Source organism: Chanodichthys erythropterus, chromosome 24, assembly GCF_024489055.1.
Source record: "Chanodichthys erythropterus isolate Z2021 chromosome 24, ASM2448905v1, whole genome shotgun sequence".
NCBI classification, from domain to species: Eukaryota; Metazoa; Chordata; class Actinopteri; order Cypriniformes; family Xenocyprididae; genus Chanodichthys; species Chanodichthys erythropterus.
In genome coordinates, this window is record NC_090244.1 from 15,513,912 (window position 1) to 15,539,434 (window position 25,523).

Sequence of the window (25,523 nt, forward strand, 5' to 3'; positions counted from 1 at the left end):
AAGCTGGATAATGACATGCGTATGGTGTGTACTCCCTCATTTCTCATCTTAATTAAGGAAACACCTGCTGTATGGACAGGAGCCAGTGGCCTAATTGTGTCAAGAGCTCTGCACAGGGTGCAACTGCACAGCAGCAACTGTGTGTTTGAACAGGGATCAGATACTAGTGGCCGGGAAAGTTTTGCCCCAAAGGAATGCAATAGCCTTGTGTTCAGATACCACAAGTCATGCCCGGCCGATACAAAGCGCAAGAGTCTCTCTGTCATCTTTCATCTATAAATACCCCAGCCACAAACCGCAGCACCTACACAGCACGGCACTCTCGCAGGGCCAAGAGAGGGGGTCGAATATCAGGATTTCTATAAATAAAGAGATTGAAATTGCATTTTTTGGCACATGAAATAATGTATTGAACCCATTTGATTTAACACTGCAATTTATGCATGAAGCACGGTGACGAATGAGGCTGGGTAAAAGCATGTGGCCTTAATCAAAGCCGTCTGGTAATTCACCTCCATTAATTCAGTGCTATATCAGAAGAATATCAACCTTACATCTTACATTGTTATAGATGTCACGTAAAGAAAGGCACTGTATGTGCACTTTTAAAAATTACCATCCTGCAAAAACCATAACCGCACAGTAAATGCGATACTAATTGACCTTTGTGTAATATGCCTAAACGAACTTAACGAGCAGCATGATTGAATGTTAATGAGCTGCGTATATTTTACACTGGAAACATCTTTCAAATGTGACGACCTCCATGCCCACTGCTTTGAGTGGGCTTGATAGAATGCTTCACAAAACCATTAACAGTCTTTCTTTGCTTCCTTTTCCACTCTGTTTGTACTTTTTCTCATTTTTATATCATTGTGTTTTTTCTTGAGGTTAAAAGGACAGCTGCTTTTCATGATGACTCGAGACTGCAGATATTTTGTTGAAAAATAAATAATTACAGGCCATTTACACAATTCAGATCTCCTTGAAAAAAAGCGCTTCATTGTCTGAGCCACTGAAAGAATTGTTTGTCTGCAGTTTCTGAAATGAAAATTTTTTTTGTTGTTGTTTGGAGACCAGTTAGCTTGGCTTTTGACTATCTGGTCTTCAAAAACGCCCACCTTGTGGTGAATGAGGTAACAAATGCATCAACCAGAGTCTAAAACCTACAATTTTCCACATCTGACATCTGTGAGGGAATTGAAAATTAACCATGTTACCTTATAATTTTGATATTATAAATTTAATATCATATGAATTCAAAATTTATATGAACTATTTCATATTTTATCTAATGTAATATCTCAATATATTTACATGTAAAATATATTTTTGTCTTATGACAATGGGATTTGTAGCTACAGTATTTAAAAATATATGTTATAATATAAATTATGACAATGAGACTAAAAAAGAAATACATTTTGAACAAATTGTTTTTTTCGGAGCTTGGCAAGTGTTTATTTCGGACTTTGGTATCAGTTGCAGCATAATCGTTCACCATCCCCACTCTCTTACACTGAATTAACTCATGAATTATTTTTAAAATGCACACATGTAATTAGATTTGGAATCTCATAATTAGGTTTATCTAGATATAATCTCATAATATTATGAGAATTATGAGAGCAGGATGTGAGCCATGGGAAGACCTGAAAGACAGTTGCTTCAAAGCACCATAGGGGCCTAATGTAAGTGTATATTCATATTCTCAGGCTGCGGACTCCTCTGAAACCTGACTGCGGAGTGGTCCACTCTGCGTGAACTCTAATTAAACTAAGACACTCCGGCGAGACCTTCCCATGCAGAGACATGTTTGCGTGTTGATCACAGATGCTGGAGATTTTCACACACCTCTCACCTCTCTGAGTTTTGAACCTTGGGGAAAGAATGTAATCTACAGCCTCACACATCTGAAGTAAAAAATAAATGCTACCATGTCATATTGTATGTCTCACAGTTTCATCTTGGCTGAAAGGGAAAGTTCACCTAAAAGTGAAAATTCTGTCATCATTTGCAAACCCTCCTGTTGTTTAAAACCTGTTTATTTCCTTCTGTGAAACACAAACAAATGTTTATGCTGACTTAGATATGAATGGATGGAAAGAATTTTATAGAAGGAATGTCACTACAATATAATTTTTCAGTGACAAAACTCTTCTTAGAATCCTCCTGAGCTGAGGCATATCAATTACAGAATCAGAAGTGAATTTAGTCAGTTTAGCAAGTGTCAATAACTTGAAACCACATCCTGTCATAATTGTTTCCAAACTCATCATTTGGAGGACTCGAAGATAGCACTACATCTCATTTAGTGTTCCACAGAGCAAAACAAGTCATTAAGATAAAGGTTTGGAACTACATGAGGGTGATCAAACAATGCATATAATTTATATTATATATATATATATATATATATATAAGTTACACATAGGTGCAAAATGGTCTATCCATACATACCAAACATTCATTCATTCATTTTAAGAACTGTAACCTTAAATGCTGGTTTGTTTACATAATGCCATAGGTGTTTTTTTGTTTTTTTTTATGAAAGAATTAAAAATAGTGCTAAGCAGAATTTTTTTTCTTTGCTTATTAGATTCTTGCGTGTGTCAATGAAGAACAACAACATTCATTTTGAGGCATTTATATTTTTTATGTAGTGTCAGATTTTTTTACAAAAACTAACACTAAAAAGTCCATGCCAGAAAACTGTCATTGTTATTAATATTATATATTAATATTTTTTTTCCACTTTCATTGACTGTTTTTTTTTTTTTTTTTATCAGCATCTCTTCTATTCATAATTACCAAAAATGCATTCATTTTCAGAATTGTATCGCTTTACAAATCGGTTTCTTTAGATCCTCAGCTTCTAATGCACCTGTGTGCTCATTGTCAGTGGGCAACACTAGCTTCAGAGCTTCCCCTGCTGAGTAACGTCTCTTCATCTTGCAAATAATGAAATGATCAACCCCTCAAGCACCACATATTGATAGGTTTGGCTGTGAGAACACCTGTGTGAACTCAAACTTTGTATAAAATCTACCAGACTCAAAATCAGCATTTTCTTGTGGTGAAAACTAAAACAATGTGTTTAGGGGCTTCTGAACTTCTACTTCAAATTCAAGCGCACCTTTTATGTCTGTACAAAAACAATAACAAGTGAAAATGGTTAAGATGCGTGTTTGGTTGAAAAAGAAAAACCTCAAAGCTCATTAACCTTCTTTGACCTTTTTCATAGTTTTCACATGGCCCTATGACCCTGCCAAAGGTGTGACTCTTACATGGAGTGGGATTTTTGATTGCCAGTACGATATAATTTCTTTCAAACTAATTACACACATTACATTTTCAGTAAACACATGCAAACTACACTCTGACATCCTTACCAACATACCCACACAATTATAGCTGCATTATTTTTCCAATTGACTCTATAATATGGCACAATCTAGTAAAAAATGGTAAAAATGTAAAATTTGAAGCCTTGCCGATAGAATTAATGCCTATATATATATATATATATATATATATATATATATATATATATATATATATATATATATATATATATATGTGTGGCTAGTTAAGTACAATAGACCAAAAAATTCTAATAAAATAAACAGTGTTTTTCAGGTTTTTCATGTATCTAACAGTAGTTTTAAGGTACAGAAAATGGATAAAGTAATCAAATATAAAATAACACTGCATATTATCTTCACTGTTGAAATTAAATAAAGATTACTCATTATTGAAGTTACAAAAGCTATTCATTCAAGAGCAGTGAGTGATTTCTTTGTCATTTGTTATCTGATTTAACATTAAAGGTGCCCTAGATTGTTTTTTTACAAGATGTAATATAAGTCTAAGGTGTCTCCTGAATGTGTCTGTGAAGTTTCAGCTCAAAATACCCCATAGATTTTTTTTTAATAATTTTTTTTAACTGCCTATTTTGGGGCATCATTAACTATGCACTGATTTTTTCAGCACGGCCCCTTTAAGAGATGCATTCCCTCTGCCCCACGAGCTCTCGACTATACATTGCATAAACAAAGTTCACACAGCTAATATAACCCTCAAATGGATCTTTACAAGATGTTCGTCATGCATGCTGTATGCATGCTTCGAATTATGTGAGTAAAGTATTTATTTAGCAGTGTAAGTGCGTGCCGAACCATAAGTGGAGAACAGTAGCTACGGTTCAATTTTTTACCGAGAACCGTTGCACCCCTAATACACACACACACACACACACACACAAGCAAGCAATACATATCATGCCAGTTTAAAGCGTTTAAGTCTCTTATGCTCACCATTCTGCATTGCTTTAATGAAATTGCATTAAAAAAACTAATATTATTACCATTTAAAATAACTGTTTACTATTTGAATATGCTTTAAAATGTAAAAATTAAAATATAATTACTTCTTTAAAAAAAAAACTGACCTCAAACTTATACAAACTTAAACTTAAAAAATAAAAATATTTATGTAAATGGTATTGTTATCTATATGCAATGCATAATACAACACACTTGTATGTGCCTTACTACTGCTAGACCTGTGAATTGTTTTAAAAAATATATTATATTCATTTTATGATACTCTGGTTCAGAGGTTAAGCACTCATCAAATTATTGACAATAATGATATCCTAAATGGGAAGTCGAGTTTGTTAATGCTCTGCAGAGGTGGGGTTAAAATTGACTTGAATAATTGCTCTAAATTGCCTTGTAAATCTAGCAGGACTGTAAACGAGTATTGATCTTGTTTAAGTGGTGTGCAAAGTGAGCTCAATGGCAATCAAATTAGGCAGGGGAACGGTCGGAAATGCATGTGCTATGATGTAGTTCTTTATAATCCCATTGACTGCAATAGACCGTCTGAAAGCAATACAATTGACTGGCCTATGACTGATCACATCCTTTTTTTGGCAGCTGAAAACTCTTACTCGGGCTCTTTGGAACAGTATCACTCTAATTACCTCATAATGGAATGTCCATCACTGACCTGATAATTGTGAAAAGGGCTAAAAGGTCCAGACTTGACTCATTTAAACACAGCATTAAATGTCTGGGTTTAGGAAATGTCAGTTTACTTCTTCCGCCATGTAAGAAAACACCTGGTGCATTTAAATTTCTTTACACCATGTTAAACACATCAGCAAAGTCTAAAGAAACACTGCAACAATTGAAAATTTTAGGAAAACATCAAATTAGACAATTGTGGAAACATCCACAGCTGTAATTGGATAGTTAAGGCTGAAGTCTTATGTGATTCTTTCTCTTTCATGCACAAGGAGTCAGTCTTAATGAACAGAGATATGCCCTCTCCAGGGCTCGTCGTATTTCTTTTGATTCCTGTTGGCCCACATTCAAACAGACAAGCAAAAATCCCCACAAGTTTTCTCACCAACACTCAATGCTGAAAGTATTGTATAAAGTATCATTGCTGATGTATTAGAGTGAAAATTATAGATCATTGTATCGGCAAGTGTATAATAACTATTGACTGTAACTAGTCTGAAATATGCTAGTATTATACAGGACTGGACTGGAGAGTCATATAGAAGTCATTATAGTCACAGACTGAGGGCCCCACGGCCTCTTTTGAATGGTCGTCAATGATGAAATATGCTTATTGGGTCCAGATAGTGCATCTAAACGGCATCTAAAAGGAACAGAAGGGACTAATGGGATCATGTTAACCCGCCAAATCTTGACCCCTTGGTTTTTATTAGTCCACCAGGAAACAATGTTTCAAAAGTACCAATCATCAAAAGTCTAGTTCAGCAAGACTAAAGTTACAATTGAATTAAAATGAAGACAGATTGCTTTAACCAGGGGTTTTCAAACTGGGGTCCGGGGATATTAATATTAAGTAATCAATAATATCTTCTTTTTTTCTTCTTCCATGTATCTACTTAATCCCAGGGTTAGTTCGCCCAAAAATGAAATTTCTGTCATTAATTACTCACCCTCATGTCGTTCCAAACCCGTACGACCTTCGTTCATCTTCAGAACACAAATTCAGATATTTTTGATGAGCTTTCTGATCCCCAAGAGAATGCAACGTAATTACCAATTTCAAGGTCCAGAAAGGTAGTAAAAACATCGTTAAAAAAGTCCATGTGACTACAGTGGTTCAACCTTAATGTTTAAGAAGCGACGATAATATTTTTGTGCGCAAAAACAAAACAAAAATAATGACTTTATTCAAAAATGTCTTTTCTCTTCCCTGTCAGTCTCCGATGCTGTTTGCTTAGTAAACACAGTGCAGTGCTTCTGGGTTTTACATCAGAACGCATTGAAGGTTGAACCACTGTAGTGACGTGGACTATTTTAACAGTGTCTTTACTACTTTTCTGGACCTTGAATCTCTCAGATTTCATCAAAAATATCTTAATTTGTGTTCTGAAGATGAATAAAGGTCTTAGGGGTGTGGAACGACATGAGGGTGAGAAATAAATGACAGAATTTTCATTTTTGGGTGAACTAATCCTTTAATCCCAATTGAATTTTTAATGAACGCAGCAAAGTTTAGTATATATATATATATATATATATATATATATATATATATATATATATATAGCTACTAAATAATAACAATCTTTTTTTTTTTTTTTTTTTTTTACTATTTTCTTCTTTTCTAAAATGGAAAAACCCCACAAGCTCTGTTTGAAATACCTCTGTGCCAAAACTTGGTTTGCACCTCAGTTTCCCTGCCAATGATTCAGGGTCCAAAGAGACAGCTGTCATTGACTGGGCGGGTTGGATCAGAGGGAATGGAGAGACAGATCAATCAGCACAGGAGAGATGAAACTGAATAGACTCTCTTTTCAGGGCACTATTGAACTGTTATTTAGCTTTCCAACCAGTGACTACTTACACAATCCCTCAGTCAATAGTAACGTAAGATTCAATCATCTCAGGTTAGTCATTCCCTAATTAGATTCTAATGCGCCAAAGTGCTCTACTTTTTTGGAAACAAACATCTCAAATGTAATGCATTTAGAGAAGATTTACGTATATTGTTTGTGTCTTGTCAAGCATTTGAGCTCGAGGCTCGTGTTAATGTTCAATTATTGAGGATGTCACTGAATTCTGTCTGTGATCTGACAGGAATGTCAACTAACTAACATGAACAGGTTACTGTAAAAGTCTGTTTTATTAGTATTAACATGAATTTTTCTATTAAAACTGAATTTGATTATATCAATGAGGGAGATAATACTATAAACAAAAATGCATGCATATTCATAAATGTGTTTTAAAAACATTTCTCTTCATTTAAAATGAAAGGGTAAACACTGCATCAACAAACAGCAGTGAGGTTAACAGGCAAATTTCCTTTAAGACTTTCTGTAGAGTTTTTCATTGACCCACATTTCCAAAAGACAATGTTGCAATATCTCCCCTGCGTATCTCGCAATCAGTATAATATCGTTCTCATGAGCTTCTGCGCTCAGCTAACAATTGTCCTCTGTCGCAAGATGAAAACAGACAATATTAGCTGCTTTGATGGCACTGCAGGGAAGACACAGCCCACTTCACTGCATGCTAGCACTTCAAATAAACTGAAAAATGGTAGTAATCAAACAGTGTTAGCTCTTGCAGTGGACAACTGTAGTGTATTCTGGGACATCACCTTGCCAGATAAGTCTTCTGGTTGTTTTGCTGTAAAGCAATTTTATGCAGGTTTGTTCTGATGTAGGTGTGTGTGTGTGCGTTTTTTGTGACATATCAGGACACAAATGTGTATAATGACATGGGTATGACATAGGTATTACAAGAAGAGTTGACTTATGAGGACATTACCCCATGTCCCCACTTTTCAAAAGACTTATAAATCATACAGAATGGGTATTTGTGAGAAAGTAAAAATGTGCACAATATATATATATATATACAGTCAAACAAAAAATTATTCAGACATTATATACACTGAACAAAATTATAAACGCAACACTTTTGTTTTTGCCCCCATTTTTCATGAGCTGAACTCAAAGATCTAAGACTTTTTCTATGTACACAAAGAAAAAGAAATATTGTTCACAAATCTGTCTGAATCTGTGTTAGTGAGCACTTCTCCTTTGCCGAGATAATCCATCCAACTTACAGGTGTGGCTTATCAAGATGCTGATTAGACAGCATGATTAATGCACAGGTGTACCTTAGGCTGGCAACAATAAAAGGTCATTCTAAAATGTGCCGTTTTACTGTATTGGGGGGGGGTCCGGAGACCAGTCAGTCTCTGGTGTGACCACCATTTGTCTCACGCAGTGCAACACATCTTCATCTCTACTGAGCCAATCTATGCACTTTGTGAGCATGAAGCCATCATAATAAGTCATATTTCTTGAATAAAAACTAGAGCTGTCAAAATAACGTGTTAATTTCGATTAATTAATCTGAGAAAAAATAAAATGTAAAAAAAAAAAAAAACGCAGAATAATCCATTCCGTATTGACCTTTGAACCTGGAGCCGTTCTAGCCACCATTCGACTGCAAAATGAAGACGAGACGAGAACGTGCTGGCGCTGGCTGGATCATTGACTGGAACATTTACAGGTACTTATAAAAAATGGCCTGATAGAAGTGTTAATAAAAATAAAGTCGTCTGCAGCAAGGAATTTGCATATCACCGGAGTTCGTCCACTCTAAAGTAGGCTACCGCATCAATGAAAAGCATCCAGGAGTTAACGTTAATCCGGTGTTACGACCTAGCATGTTGTTAAAGTAGATATTTCATGCTTTCTATAGAAATATTTCTCATCTCTCTGAGGCAAGCAGCCTATACACTGAGTTTCGGTTCATTCGTGTAAGACGCGCTCCAGTTCACGCGCCAGTGATCGTGCCATGTCCATGTCATGATTATATTTTCTGCTATATTTGCTTATATTTATTACATCCAGGTAATTGGTTGATGAAACATTGATTAAAATTAAGATACAATTTTTACAAAATGAAATTCACTTTAAAGAAAGGCTTTCTACCAAAAAAAACTTCATGAAGTGGTCAAAATCATGTCTGACCCACTCCATATCTCCCGGTATTTTCTTATGATGCATCTTATTACTCATGCTCTTCACTTTTCATAATCAAATAGATAATTTTAAAACATAACATAGGACTAATTAAACATAAATATGACCTACGTTTTCTTTAATGGCTACCAACACGTAGCCTATAGTACAGTAAAGAGAAATGTCACGTGTGAATTACCAATTTAAATGTGAACAAAAATAAAAGCAATTAAATGTGTTATTATAATTAAAAGATGAAAATTAAAATGACGGGTAATAATGGATTATGACGGATTGTTTACGAACCTGTCCGTCAAAATGACGGACAAAGTTAAAGTCTAATGCAACCTCTGGTGTTACGGCACACATCATCAAATCTTCTTCCTGAAGCACTTATGAATTTATTTCCTTAGCATATTAGGTCAGATAGTTGATTGTTATGGCCATTATTTGAACAGTGAAAATAATAATAAAAGAGTTTTTGAACTTTAATGTCACTAATGCTGATTATTCATTGATTCATTTGAATTGAAATATTTAAAGGTGCCCTAGAACTTTTTTTTACAAGATGTAATATAAGTCTAAGGTGTCCCCTGAATGTGTCTGTGAAGTTTCAGCTCAAAATACCCCATAGATTTTTTTAAATTCATTTTTTAACTGCCTATTTTGGGGCATAATTAGAAATGAGCCGATTCAGGGTGTGTGGCCCTTTAAATCTGGTGCTCCATGCCCCAAGAGCTCGCGCTTGCCTTAAACAACATAAAAAAAGTTCAAACAGCTAATATAACCCTCAAAATGGATCTTTACAAAGTGTTCGTCATGCAGCATGTCTCATCGCGTAAGTATGGTATTTATTTAGATGTTTACATTGATTCTGAATGAGTTTGAGGCTGTGATCCGTGGCTAAAGCTAACATTACACACTGTTGGAGAGATTTATAAAGAATGAAGTTGTGTTTATGAATTATACAGACTGCAAGTGTTTAAAAATGAAAATAGCGACGGCTCTTGTCTCCGTGAATACAGTAATAAACGATGGTAACTTTAACCACATTTAACAGTACATTAGCAACATGAAACATTTAGAAAGACAATTTACAAATATCACTAAAAATATCATGATATCATGGATCATGTCAGTTATTATTGCTCCATCTGCCATTTTTCGCTGTTGTCCTTGCTTACTTACCTAGTCTGTTGATTCAGCTGTGCACAGATCCAGACGTTAATACTGGCTGCCCTTGTCTAATGCCTTTCATAATGTTGGGAACATGAGCTGGCATATGCAAATATTGGGGGCGTACATATTAATGATCCCGACTGTTACGTAACAGTCAGTGTTATGTTGAGATTCGCCTGTTCTTCTGAGGTCTTTTAAACAAATAAGATTTATATAAGAAGGAGGAAACAATGGAGTTTGAGACTCACTGTATGTCATTTCCATGTACTGAACTCTTGTTATTCAACTGTGCCGATGTAAATTCAATTTTTGAATCTAGGGCACCTTTAATACTTTCACAGCAAAAATTATGTATGCGATTAATTTAGATTAATTAATCACAGAGTATGTAATTAATTAGATTCAAATTTTTAATCGATTGACAGCCCTAATAAAAAAAAATTAATTTTGATGTTATCACATGAAACACATATTTAGACGACCAGGCAAAACATTTTAACAGTGCGAACACTTTCTTTAAAAAATAAAACTGAAATAGGAAGACTTTTCATCTATAAAAGTCTGAGTCACATGTTAGACAGACCTTGGCTTTGTTGCTGGAGTGTCTCTGTGAGGTCCTGTAGGTGTAGCAGAAGAAGACCTCCAGCGCCTAACAGCAGCAGGAACCAGAAGAAGCAGGGGAGTCTCATGACCGTTGAGCGTAGGGACCTCCTTCTGCCTCCACAGCCAGCCTCCAGCACCCTACACTCTACCCACATCACGGCCTGTGACGCACGGCCCTGACGGTGGGACCTACACACACACACACACACACACACACACACACACACACACACAAAAAAAAAAAAAACACTTCAGCACAGTGCCTTAGCAACCAAGGCCATTGTGACTGCTTTACTTCTGCAAGACAGGCTATAATAAAGAAATCTACTTAATTCTGCTGCTGGGAACTGTTGAAAACTTTTATTAGTTTTCCCAAGTTAAGAATTGAAAAGGCGTTTGCATTTGTGAATTTTATTTCTGTATCTCACGCTACAATGTGCATGCATTTATATAAATAGCTTGTTGTGTTTTCGCAGATTTTATCTGATGAATATTCTGCTGACTGCAAGGTCCCATTTCCCACAAGAGAGGATGCAAGACAGAGAATAAGAAAGAGAGAAAGAGAGGCACAGTTGTGTGTGGAGAGTGTGCCAGGTTTGCTGCTCTCAGCAGGTGAGAGAAGCATAAGGAATCATGTGCTCTGAGCCTATAGGGACCTGAAGCCTACTCAAAACATCTTGCCCTGCCTGTTCCATGTGTATCTTCTACACTCCGTGAGATTAGACTACCTGACTCACACGACCCACACAAACATAAATTCTTATTACAAACATTCATCATACAATGTGCCTCGTGGAGCTTAACACCAAACAAATCTGGTGCACTGAGGAGGAAATTATAGACTGATGTGAATTAATTTGCTTTTAACATTATTAATAGGACTGTGCATAATAACATTAAATCCACATTAAATGGCACTTTTCCACAAACACAGACAGGCTACAAAATTGAGCCTGAACAGTCAGTAAAGGAACTGCTTAACCTTCAGAAAATGACTGAAGCCAATTTCAGGAGGTCAAACTAAATTTTACATGAGCTTTTTTTTTCATTCACTTTATATGAGGTTTGTATGGAAGCTTGTTTCTGCCACTGAATAAAAAATTAAAAAGGTATGATTGCAACTTTTTATCTCGCAATTCTGACATTTTTCCTCAGAATTGCAAGATATAAACTCACAATTGCGGGTTATAATGTCAGAATTGCAAGATATAAACTCACAATTGCGAGTTATAGTCAGAATTGTGTTATATATACACAATTGTGAGTTATAGTCAGAATTGCGTGATATAAAGTCGCAATAGCGAGTTATAAAGTCAGAATTGTGTGATATAAAGTCGCAATAGCGAGTTATAGTCAGAATTGTGTGATATAAAGTCGCAATTGCGTGATATAAAGTCAGAATTGCGTGATATAAAGTCGCAGTTGCGAGTTATAGTCAAAATTGTGATATAAAGTCGCAATTGCGAGTTATAAAGTCAGAATTGTGATATAAAGTCGCAATTGCGAGTTATAAAGTCAGAATTGCGTGATATAAAGTCGCAATAGCAAGTTATAATGTCAGAATTGCGTGATATAAAGTCGCAATTGCGAGTTATAAAGTCAGAATTGTGATATAAAGTCGCAATTGCGAGTTATAAAGTCAGAATTGTGTGATATATTCGCAATTGCGTGATATAAAGTCAGAATTGCGTGATATAAAGTCGCAATTGCGAGTTATAAAGTCAGAATTGTGATATAAAGTCACAATTGCGAGTTATAAAGCCAGAATTGTGACATAAAGTTGCAACTGCGAGTTATAAAGTCAGAATTGTGTGATATAAAGTTGCAATAGCAAGTTATAATGTCAGAATTGCGTGATATAAAGTCGCAATTGCCAGTTATAAAGTCAAAATTGTGATATAAAGTCGCAATTGCGAGTTATAAAGTCAGAATTGCGTGATATAAAGTCGCAATAGCAAGTTATAATGTCAGAATTGCGTGATATAAAGTAACAATTGCGAGTTATAAAGCCAGAATTGTGACATAAAGTCGCAATTGCGAGTTATAAAGTCAGAATTGCATGATATAAAGTCGCAATAGCGAGTTATAAAGTCAGAATTGTGATATAAAGTCGCAATTGCGAGTTATAAAGTCAGAATTGCGTGATATATTCGCAATTGCGTGATATAAAGTCAGAATTGCGTGATATAAAGTCGCAGTTGCGAATTATAAAATCAAAATTGTGATATAAAGTCGCAATTATGAGTTATAAAGTCAAAATTGTGATATAAAGTCGCAATTCTGAGAAAAAAGTCTGAATTGCGAGTTTATGTCTTGCAATTGTAAGAAAAAAGGTACAATTTCAAGAAAAAAAGTTTATAACGCGCAATTCTGACTTTTATTTCTTGCAATTCTGAGAAAAGAAGTCAGAATTGTGAGGTCTAAATTCGTAATTGTGAGGAAAAAAGTCAGAATTGTGAGATAAAAAGTCGCAATTACCTTTTTTATTTTTTTTATTTAGTGGCAGAAACAAGCTTCCATGGGTTTGCAAACCAACTGGGACATGTAAATAAATCCTGATTTGTGTGGTTTTCTACCAGTAAACTTTTATATACATTACGGTTTAACTGTTTTCAACATTGATAATAATGAGAAATTTTTCTTAAACACCAAATATTAGAATAATTTCTGAAGGATCATGTAACACTAATGATGTTCACAATTCAACTTTGCATCACAGGAGTAAATTACATTTAAAAAAATATTGTGATACTGCCACATTAATGACCTCTAAGCATAAACTTTGCCTCTTGTCAAAATGTGTATATATATATATATATATATATATATATATATATATATATATACATGGGCGGCATTGGGGGGGGCAAGGGGGGGCAGTTGCCCCCCCATAATTTTTCCCGATGTGAGCCGTCAGCTCGTCCACTACAATTTGGAGCGGTTAATATATATATATATATATATATATATATATATATATATAAGCTAGTCCACCGTCTAGTAAATGTTTCTGAAAACACATGATAAACATCAGATACAGGAGACATGCAGTACTGAACATTGGACGGTCCATGCATGTGGATTTGGATAAAACAGGTAATCGCTTTGATGCCGTGCCCGAACGCCGTTTATCCCTTCACAGTGGCGTATATCGGACGGGGCACGCAGGGCTATTAAATTCTTCTTATTGTTATTACGCTACTTTTATTATTCAGATAATATTGTAATTAATTTTCCCCACAATATCATAGCGCATCACCGCATAACCGATGCGCTGTGAGTGAGGATAAAAGATTAGTTGGATACTCCTCATTTAAAAAACAACTAGTTTATTTTCGTAAAATTTTACATTTTTTTCCTCACTATGGACCACAAGAGAAATATTAAGAAAATAAATTAATAGTCTCTAAGAGGATATGCGCCGACAGATGCCAAAAGCTCAGTTTTTACCACAGTCTATGGTTTTTACTTTCAGTTTCTGTACCAGCCGCGGCTCTGTATGGGCAGGTGGGGCAGAGCCTTACCAAAATATTAATCCTAAAATATAGGCCTACCCCTATGTACACTGAATTAATAATACATTATAAATGTGTTCAGCATTCTGCAACAAATAATTTTCAGATTTTCTAGACTACTTTAAGTCGTAAAGTGAGCTGGATATATTAAATTGTAGCGCATGCATTCGACAGGCATGTATTCATAATACTAAGCGGGGAAGCCCCATCCCAGCTCTACAGCGCCACACAACTTTCCTATGTAAATCTGTGGTGAAAAATGGAATTGCAGCACCCTCTCATAGAGAGCCATAGTGGCAGATTTCTGGCTGCCCCGCTTATTTCCACGTTAAACACACCTCACGTACACATCGCTCCAGACCAAGACGATATCAGTCCGCTTCAGATATGTGTCTGCATCAGGTCAGTAACTGTTTGGCATGTCTGTTCTTCCTATGTGGAGTAGCGTATAACATTAATGAGGGTATAAACCCTTTAATTTAAACGTGCTCATTTCTCGAATTCCTACATAACTATTCTAAAACAATATTCTAAAAACAAAAGCAATAAATACAATTCAAAGATTTTGTGTGTTGTGTGTACTAAAGTCTGTCAATCATCATTAGAGTGCCACCCTCAGGCTGAATAACGCAAGGACATTCGAATTCTGCCAAAAGTGTGTCTGATGTGTTCAGCGATTAGAATATAAAGCTTGCAAAATGTTTATAATAAACTAGCGTTAAGACCCAGAATCTGCCCTACCTATATTTATGGCAAGGAGCCGCTACTGTTCTCTAGTGAGACTTCATCCGCATAACTCACGCAAAGTTTGCTCATTGTTTGTGTGATATCAACTGGCTCGGCTTTGTGGTTTAAAATCGTAATACCTATTATCAATATTGCGACGTGACATTTTTCTTTATCATCAGTTGCTCGCAAAATGATGAACTCTGATTCCAGATATCGTCCGCGTCATTTCCCGTGATAATACAATTAAGTGAATTATTAAATAAATAAGTAAAAAAAAAGAACAAGCAAACTTAAACTTGTTTGCTTAAAACTTCCGCGAATAATTTGCTGATGCAGGTACAAAAAAAAAAAAAAATTCTTGCCCCCCCTAACTCGAGAGTCAAATGTCGCCCATGTATATATATATTATATATATATATATATGTGACAAACAAGTTGACTACAAAATCTATTAAGTTTTTGGTCATTAAAATTAGCCAACAATTATAATTTTTTATTTATTTAAAGTGCAGAAAGTTAAGTTCAGAAAGTCAAGAACTCTGAGATGGAAAAAAACAATATCACAATTTTAACTGGTCTGGTGTCATCAAAATAAATCAAAGCCCAGCAATTACAGAAATTATATATAGCACTGTAAATGTGGCCTCATTTGCTGTGCAAAGTCATTTTCATTTGCTTGAAAGCATTTTCCATTCAGAACTTAAATGTAAGTGCTGCCTTTTCTACTGTAAAACCGAACATCAAGCCTTTTGCCAGATGGAAACCAGCCTTATCATCTTCCTACATCAAAACACCAAAATTGCAGCTTGATGTGTACAGTCGCATCTTGCAGGCAATCACAGCAGAGGTGATGGGGGTTAGATTTCTTTAACAACAGCTTTGAGTAAAAAAACACCCCATGCACCTGCTCCTTCATCGACACCCCCTTTCCTTTTATCTGGGCTTGATTGCTTTTCCCTGGATTGGACCACTTCCCCCATTACGCCAGTCCCAGGATATTGCTGATCCCTGACCTGTATGATAGTGGGATTTAAAAAGGTCTTGAGTAGCACAAGGAAACCTGTGGATGTAATCTAGAGCTGCCTTCCATAGTCGAGCCAGAGGATCTTCTGCTAATGAAAGCAGTTCTCTCACCAGATGCTACCCTGCCATTTAAAATCTTACATTTGACATCCACTTATGATTATACTTCTAATTCAAACCCAGGTCAAAAGGGCTACATTATTTCACTTTTTAATAATTATTACTTCTATTAAGCAAACTCTTATGCAACTTGCCCATTAGTCAGACTATAATAATCATATGGAAATTAGATGTTGGATCATTATAAACTTATTCTTTAAATAACTTTAATAAGTCACTTTAAAAAAGTTTTATTCTACCACAAGGCTAAAGTCAAAATAAAATAAAATAAAATAAAATAAAATAAAATAAAATAAAATAAAATAAAATAAAATAAAATAAAATAAAATAAATTTAAATTAAATTAAATTAAATTAAATTAAAATATTGTTTAATTCTGCCTTGTAAAGGCTGGTCAGAAATCATGAGTTTAATCAAAATTATTTTAAGCTTCTCTTCAGGTTTATACATCTGTAAGTAGTCATGATGGATATAAAACATACAGTGTGAGTAGAAACTAAATATTTTTCCAAATTATATTTCATGAATAGTTATAATATATATTTTTTTGCAGTATAAATTGTTTTTTATACATGAATATACATACCTTATTACAGAGGGGATAATTTTGGGTTGTCTGCATTACAAAATGTAACTTTTTAAAAACGTTTTTTTGGAATAACGTGCACCAATGAATTATGTGCAGACCATAATATGTCTAAATAAAGTTTATTTTGATTGTTCTGCCTTAAAGTCAAGTCTGAAGTCAGATACAGTGTAATTCAGGTCATAGTGGCCGTAATGTTTCTTTGCAACATTTGCAAATTTGGAGGTTGTAACCACATCACAGGCTCACAAAGACCAGATGTGCTCAATTACCCATGATAAATTAAATCTCTGTATTTACATAAACAGACAAAATCAATTTTGTTTCACTTGTTTGGACAGCTGTTAATTACAAAATACACAAGCTTGTGTTGATAGACCGTTCACAGCTGTAAATTGAGTTCTGCAAAAGTTTAGTTGCTAGTGAAGCTATGTTAAAAACAGCCTTGAGTCTTAAACTACTGGTTGATGTGATCTGTTGAGCTGCTGTATTCTGTGTAGTGTCATATTAACATTCATTATGGTGACAGATGGAGGACATACTTGCAAATCAATACCACTGTAAGCTTCCCCACCGTCTCTCCCCCACTTCACTGTCCTTCTTTGCTGAACACATTCATCATTGCTCTAAATATTATACCTCACTTTTGCAATTATTACCCTTTGAATCAGTACTCTGAAATTAGAAAAGATTAAAACCATTGATCCAGTTTACAACGTTCAAACATAGCAACCATGTTGCATTGATTTGTCAACATAATCGCAGTGTAATCTTATTAAAAAAGCAGCATTTATCTCCACATGCTTTTTTGATGTTATTAATTCCCTTTCCAAGGTAAAATAATTTTAGTACATGCTGATGATTCTCTGTGCATGGGTAGTTTTGTTCAAAGAACTGGCTCTGCATTTTAACTGGGTTGGGATGTGTCCTAGTAACTTTAAAGGGTTAGTACACCCAAAAATGAAAATTCTGTCATTAATTTCTCAACCTCATTTTGTTCCACACCTGTAAGACCTTCATTCATCTTCAGAATACAAATTAAGGTATTTCTAATAAAATCTGTTGGATCAGTGAGGCCTCTATTGACAGCAAGATAATTAACACTATCAAATGCCCCAAAAGCTACTAAAGACATATTTAAAACATGTTCATGTGACTACAGTGGTTCAACCTTAATGTTATGAAGTGATGAGAATACTTTTTGTGCACCAAAAAACAAAATAACGACTTTATTCAACAATATCTAGGGATGTGTGATTTCATTACAGATCTTTTGTTTTCGAATCAGTGGTTCGGAGCGCGTATCAAACTGCCAAAGTCATGTGATTTCAGTAAAAGAGGCTTCGTTACGTCATGAGTGTTTCGAAACGTTTCGAAATTTCAATGGTTCACGTGACTTTGGCAGTTTGATACATGGTCCGAACCACATAAGATTTGTAAAGCTTCATGAAGCAGTGTTTGAAATCGACCATCACATAATATTGTTGAATAAAGTCATTATTTAGTTTTTTTGGTGCACAAAAAGTATTCTCGTCGCTTCATAACATTAAGGTTGAACCACTGTAGTCACATGAGCTGTTTTAAATACGTCTTTAGTAGCTTTCTGGGCATCAAAAGTTTTAATTATCTTGCTGTCAATAGAGGCCTCACTGAGCCATCGGATTTTATCAAAAATATATTAATTTGTGTTCTGAAGATGAATGAAGGTCTTACGGGTGTAGAACGACATGAGGGTGAGTAATTAATGACAGAATTTTCATTTTTGGTTGAACTAAACCTTAAACTTCAAGAAATTTAAAGTCGAGAGACGAAACATGAAATATGATATGATTATATATTTTTTTAATTCTAGTAAGTTGTCAATAACATTTCTCTGTTGGTGATTAGAATCAATCCTAACCTACCTACAACATATTAAACGTCACTGGTTACCAAAAAGGGTCTCTAAAGCCTTCTGAAATTTGTGAGGACCCAATGATGTCAAACTGACCATTTAGGTTATTTACTGGGTTAACGTGAACATCAACAAGTGAGGTTACAGAAAATGTACAGTCTGAACCATAGCAATAGCAGATCTGCTTAAAAGAGAGGCTGAATCAGAGATTTTTACAATGATTGGGCCTTATTAGAAACAACAACAAAAAAAAAAAAAATCAAATGAAATGAAATGTAATGTGAATATAAATGAAAAGTGAAAAAGCTCCACAGTATGCTTACCCAAATGACTTGATTTCCCTAATCATACTGAAATGGTGAAATAAATCATTCTCGCTGCACAGTCAGAAATCAATTGATCTTTATAAAAATGAGATATGGGATGCCTTTGCATTATTAACTTGCCTAAGAATCTGCTTTTATGCCCACTTGCGCATTTATCTTCTATATGTTACATCAAAGGAGAAGATAGCTTATCCTTGGAATATTCTCCAGCCCACTTCCTTAGGTATTACTGGAGTGAATGAAAGATGTCTCATTATAGTGATTCTCTCACACTGAATAGAAATGATACTGCGGCATGCATGACTCACGGTTCATGCTTTCCAATCATACAGGGCTTTAGGATAGCGATTCCCAACCAGCGGTATGCATACACCAGCAGGTATTAAAGCTATAAAAAAGGATAATATTCACATTATATATATATATATATATATATATATATATATATATATATATATATATATATATATAATATTTTAATATTATAGTGTAAAAAGTTTTATCCTAATTTACAGTTAAAGTCACAATTATTTTTATTATTATTATTATTATATTATTATTAATACTACTACTATTACTACTAATAATATTATTATTATTATTTTAAAAATAATATAATAAATAAATGAACAAAATTACACAAATTCTATTCAACATCAATTAATCTCATTTTTGTAATTAATTGCTTAACCCTTTAAGTCACTTTTTAAGTGAAAAAAATGTTAGTTTGTTTTGATGATGGAACATATTATACTCAGGATATTCTGTAAAAAAAAAAAAGCCTGAATGAAACTTTTTGTCCAACCTTTCTCCGCTTGCAGAGGGAAGAACCATATTGTTTCTTGGGCATGTGTGATATTAACCTATGTGGATTAATGGTTAGAGACCCACCAAAGCCTTTTCATTTACAGATCACAGCTTTTTTTCATTAAGTAAAGCGCTTCTAGAACATGATGGAGGAAGGGCTGTGATTACTTGGGGATCAAAGGAAGGATGGAGAGGAAGGTTAAACCTGGTCCTATGTGTACACAGACCCCTCATCCATCAGAAGCTTTCTGCATGGATATACTGAATAATCTGTAAAAAGGGCAAGAATCTGTAAAATCTCCGGAATTTCTTTCTCATCTCATCTCGTCTCTAAAATCCATGCCCTCTCATTTTGGTTTCATAAATCATCTATATTGGCAGTGTATTTGCAGACAGGCTATATCTTATAATCCATAACTGTCATCCATCAGTAATTACTTGCAGCACGTGATTGTTAAACTGGGATTTAGAGTGATCTGTTTCTTACAAAATGACTTGTCATGAGGTACAGATGATCTTCATCAGTCATAGTGCTGTGTGGTGTGAATCACCCATACAGATTATCTATTATGTGGCAATCTTGAGCATTAAAATCTAAAATAATAATAATTCATTTTTTATTATATTTTATATTTTAAGTTTGTTTTTATATCATTTTCAGTTACACACAATCTCTAAACAGAAATGACCTGAAATATACCAGGAAAGGTGATGACACACGGGGCAACTTTTTGAGCAATGTTGCCGAGCAATGTTGCTTGGGTACTTTCCTATTGAGAATTAGCAACAAATTTCTATCTGGATATTTTAGATTGGTCGTGGCCAATTTTTTGGAGATCTCAGAATTTAAAAAAAAAAATCAAACAAGATGGCGGCCTCTCACCAGCAGTGGAGCGAAGAGAGAGTGAACTTTTATCTTTTTACACTCGGAAGTTATGTGTCAACCTAAAACAGGGAATTTACCTAATTTTATGCTTAAAATACCAACATGTGTCCAATTTAATGTGTGTAGGCTGTAATTTAGCTATCGAATGTTTTCAGTTAAATACTAAAAAGACGTGTTCTGTTTAACGTCTGCTTTTGTAGGTTTTGACGTGATCAATATTTGAAAAGTTGAAATAAAATGCCTAACAAGTGTTTACAATAAAGTATTTATTGGGTTGGCAATAGATTTGCTCCTCTGATTAGTTGCTGCCAACTGTCCATTGCCCTAATTAGTTGCCCTGTATCTCACCAGGTTGCCCGTTGATGGCAACATTGCCCAGCAACATTGCTCAAAAAGTTGCCCCGTGTATCACCACCTTAAAGACTGTATGTGAAAAGGGGCTAATAACTTTGCATAATTCATTACCATTCACAACAAACTTGTTTGCCGTCATGTTTCACATGGACACTGTCAATCTGGGCATCATCTGAAATTGCAATAAATAAATAAATATGATTTCACTTAGTCATCCATGTACTCTGATCTTGCAAATACAATATTTCAGACTCCATCTGAAAGCTACCTATATCATTTGCTTACTAAAATGCTTTAATGAAACTTAGAATCTGTAACAGTTCCATTTCCATTTGAATCAAATTAAGTATGGCGCCTAATTCGACTAAGATGCAACCTGCTGAGTATATATTCACTGACGTACTAAGAGACTTACTGCCATAGTAACCGGCCCCATGCAAGTCTCCAGATGCTACTGTCTTTCACTACTCTCACTCAGGTCCTCTTATCCTTCTACTACCCATGAAGCAGCTTAACTTGATTTTTCCAAGCAGGACATTTTCACATTCTTGTTGGTCCTGGAACAATATGATGACTTTTAGGTGTGAAACAATACACTTACGTCACGTTTTGGTTCGACACACGATACTAATCTGGTACAACTTGGCTCGGCTGAGTTCGGCACGTCTCGGCTCGTTTAACTTAAGGTTTGCTTTTTCACTGCAGTTTAGCACCGCTTCAAAGTGGGTGGGATTATAGATTGATCATTATATATGCACGCCGCCTTTACTGCTGTGGATCCGCTCCTCATCTACCAACAAGTCTGCACCTCATCTACTGACCACGATACAGCCATTTCTTGTTTCAAGTTGCTTGCGACGGACGTTTAAAAAAAGTTGTGTGATCAAATGATACTGTGGTTGCTGTTACTGAACATTTAATACCCATGGTTCTGCTTAGATAAAAATACAGAATTGTGTTAGACACATAAGTTTGCACTCTGTCCCATTCATTTAAAAACGTTTTAAATATTGTATTTTAATAAATAATCATTTTAAATTTATTGTCAATAATTAATGGAAGCTTAAATGTGTGACCTTCTGGGTTTACAATAATTGATGCTAAATTAAATGTCTAAACTTTCATTTTGGGTGAACTATATACAATACATACTGTCGCTATCCATGATACATGTTGCTGCATTTTTGTATTGCGCTATTTTGGGACACAATATATTGTTACACCCAGTGTTGGGGAAAATTACTTTTAAAAGTAATGCGTTACAATATTGCGTTACTCCATAAAAAAAGTAACTAATTGCGCTACTGTCACAGTCACATGGACTTTCAGTTTGTTTGTTTGCATTGTCACATGTTCCTTTATTCTGTTTCCCGCCACATTCCGTCACCATGGACACTCATTGGACCACGCCCCCTTGTTAACCTGTTTAGCTTGTTTGTGTCAGTGTATTTAAGTTCCTGTCTGTGTTCAGTTGTTTGTCGGGTCTCGTTTGTATTTGGATGTGTTTAGTGTATGCTCTACTCTGGGTTCTGTGTTTCTCCCTGTGGATAATCTAGTAAAGACTTATTATAAGTTACTCTTCCTCGTCGTGTGTTTGATATACCAGCATCCGTAACAGCTACTTGGTTACTTTTTATGCATTACGTTACTTTTTCACTACTTTTTGTAAGGCACTTTCACACCAAAAGTGAAATGCATATGCCTCAGGCTAATCGCAAATGCAATTTTTACTTCTTAGTATGGTTGAATTGGATCTTCAAAGATCAGCAGCAAAAACATTGGTTAATTGGTTAAAGTTAGATTATTTAAGTACATTTGTTTAATTTAATATATTTAATTATTTCAGGTTTGTGCAGTATTCTGAAATTGCATTTCACTGTTTTTATTCATTTTGAGGAATACTGACTCTGTTTTTGTGCAAGTGAGATGAGTAAATGCTCACATTTAGTCTAAAGCTACAATAATCATCATGTTCACACAAAGCCTCCACATGAAGACAGGAGGATCTGTCAGTCAATACGTGGGAAAACAAAGTTACTATTTGAAAAAGTAACTCAGATATTTTGTTGTCAATTTAAAAGTAATGCATTACTTTACTAGTTACTTAAAAAGTAATCTGATTACGTAACTTAAGTTACTTGTAATGTGTTACCCCCAACTGGTTTCACCCCTATGAATCCCTCTGAATTTAAGGGTATTTGATAGTTACCATGTTTATATGATGTTGAGCCAGGAATATGTCCTGCTTGGCCAAATCACGGTCAACAACACACATGAACATCACCCAAGGAAACTCTCATTCAGGTCCTCTTCAAACGCTACAGGTTCTCGTCTCTTACTGAGCTGCACGACACACAAAATGATTAGTGCTGACAGGTCAGTCATCACTGTGCCTTGCTCTCCCTCTCTCCCCTGTCATCCTGCGACCGGCCTTATGTTGTGACAGTGTAAATTACATCAGTCACTGCACTGGGGCGGACACACACTCGGGCACTCATCCGATACGCAATGAAATACACTCTCTGCTCGCTCAAAATGCAATACCAACTCTATTTTAACAACTCGCCTTCTTTACCTCTCACACACTCAGATGCACACACACCGTACAGCTCTGCACCATATGTTGACCTCCCTTACACATGAGGTGCTCTGGCCCCGGAAGGAAATAAATTACACACTAATATTACTGTGCAGTGGCACGCTTCTCCAAAAGACAGATGTTTACTCAGGATGATCTTTAAACAACAGCTTCAGCAAGACTTTTCACATCCTTCTTTCGCCTTAATGCTGGCCAAAGCTCGCTGTCCCCTGACCATGTTTCTAGGAATATTCCTGGGCTAAGATCAGTTTCCACACCCCTAACCTAGTGAGAAAGGAAAAGTTGACTCAAAATGACTTCACAAATGAAAAACATTTTTAATTAACAAAAGGAGTGTGATTTGGGGATGAACGCATTAGCGCATTTTACTGCATTACGCAGGACAGGGTTTTGTATTTATTCTTTATGTTGGTTGCCATGCCAATAAAAAAAACAAATCACATTATGCTTGATCTTCAGTCACTTAATTAGCAATGCAATGTGAGTACTGATATATGCAGATGTCTGAATGTACAAAAATTAACCAAAAATTAATCACAAAATAAGACATTTTTGATATATTTTAACTAGTGGGTGCTGGACATTGTAGTTTGTTTATGTAAGTGAGGATAGCAAAATAAAGTAAAAAGTGACATATTATCTCAGACACTCTGACCTGACCATGTTTTGCTTAAATGTTATCTTAAGATTATTTTTTTCTGAAGGTTTAACTCTGAGATCTTGTCATATTTTATTACCAAACTATAGTGAATACACTGAAATATTGAATGAAATGTTCAAGGTGTCTGAATAAATTTTGGTTTGACTATATAGCAGGAAATCTATTTTAGTGATTTATAGTGAAAAAACTCTATACAAATAAAATATAGGGATTTTGGTCTTCCACCTCTTGACCTTACTCAACTGGATCTAATAATTCAAATGTCACAATATTGATATAATCCATAATCCAATATATTATTCCCTAATTGTGAAACCTGAAAATTAACACAATTTTTACCCTTTTACAGCATGACAAGACGACAAGTAAAAAATCTCAATTTACAAATTGTGTTTTGTACACATAACCCCATTTATATATTATATTTAATATATTCAAAAAGTAGCTAGCAATAGCTTAATGTATGGTCATATTTCTGACCTATTACCTGAAAATTCAGTAACCCAAATGACATAGTTTTTTAAAATACATTTTGCTATAAAATAGCTTTTTTTTATATAAAATTGCATTTAGATTAGATATAAAACCGCAATTTCAAAAAATTGCAATCTTCACATAAAATGAATATAAAATATAAAAAGCTCATAAAAAAATAGTTTGACCTTCTGAGGTCGGCAATCAGCTTTTTCTGAAGCACCTCTTGTCAGTGACAATTTGTTGAATTTCTTTTTTTTAAAGAATTTCAGGCCTAAATTGATACCCTACTTGTGGAAAGCATGTTTAAATGAATTATTTAAGAAAATAAATCTAAGACATTCATTGACACACCTACACCTACCAGTCTTTATAGCTTACCCTGCATTTGGTTCACACCAGCCTATATTGCAGTCAGACAGTGTGATGAGCGGATCTTTTGAATGTCAAACCCCTCATCCTCCCAGGGCCTGACTAATCATAAAGAGTGAGAACTTGTCTTTTACCTTCTCTTGGAGCTTTCTGATTCTGTCCTTGACATTCAGACAGCAAACTCTGTCATGAGGCTCACAGAGGAATTCTGTGTTGGTGCGAGGTGTGTGAGGCTGAAGAGCTGGTGAAGACTTGAGTTAGTGTGGGTGTGTGTATGTGTGCATGCAAGTGGTAATTTCAGTTTGGATTCTCTGCAGCTATTACAAAATATTAAAGTGATATCCTGTCAAGCAGGATAGTAATT

At 35.0% G+C, this 25,523-nt stretch overlaps 1 protein-coding gene across 2 annotated transcripts in view; it reads right to left on the bottom strand.

The window, feature by feature from the left end:
- si:ch211-269c21.2 (carbohydrate sulfotransferase 8) overlaps nt 1–25,523 on the bottom strand; it is a 73,141-nt gene that overhangs the window by 40,628 nt on the left and 6,990 nt on the right. The window contains exons 1-2 of one of the 2 annotated variants that reach the window (XM_067380535.1): nt 21,165–21,209; nt 10,794–11,002 (exon numbers count right to left, since the gene is read on the bottom strand). In XM_067380535.1, coding sequence (XP_067236636.1) covers nt 10,794–10,968 — 175 coding nt within the window. In that variant the 5' untranslated portion in view covers nt 10,969–11,002; nt 21,165–21,209. Of the gene's footprint in view, nt 1–10,793; nt 11,003–21,164; nt 21,210–25,523 lie in introns of those variants that run through there. The other variant, XM_067380534.1, reaches the window with a different exon arrangement.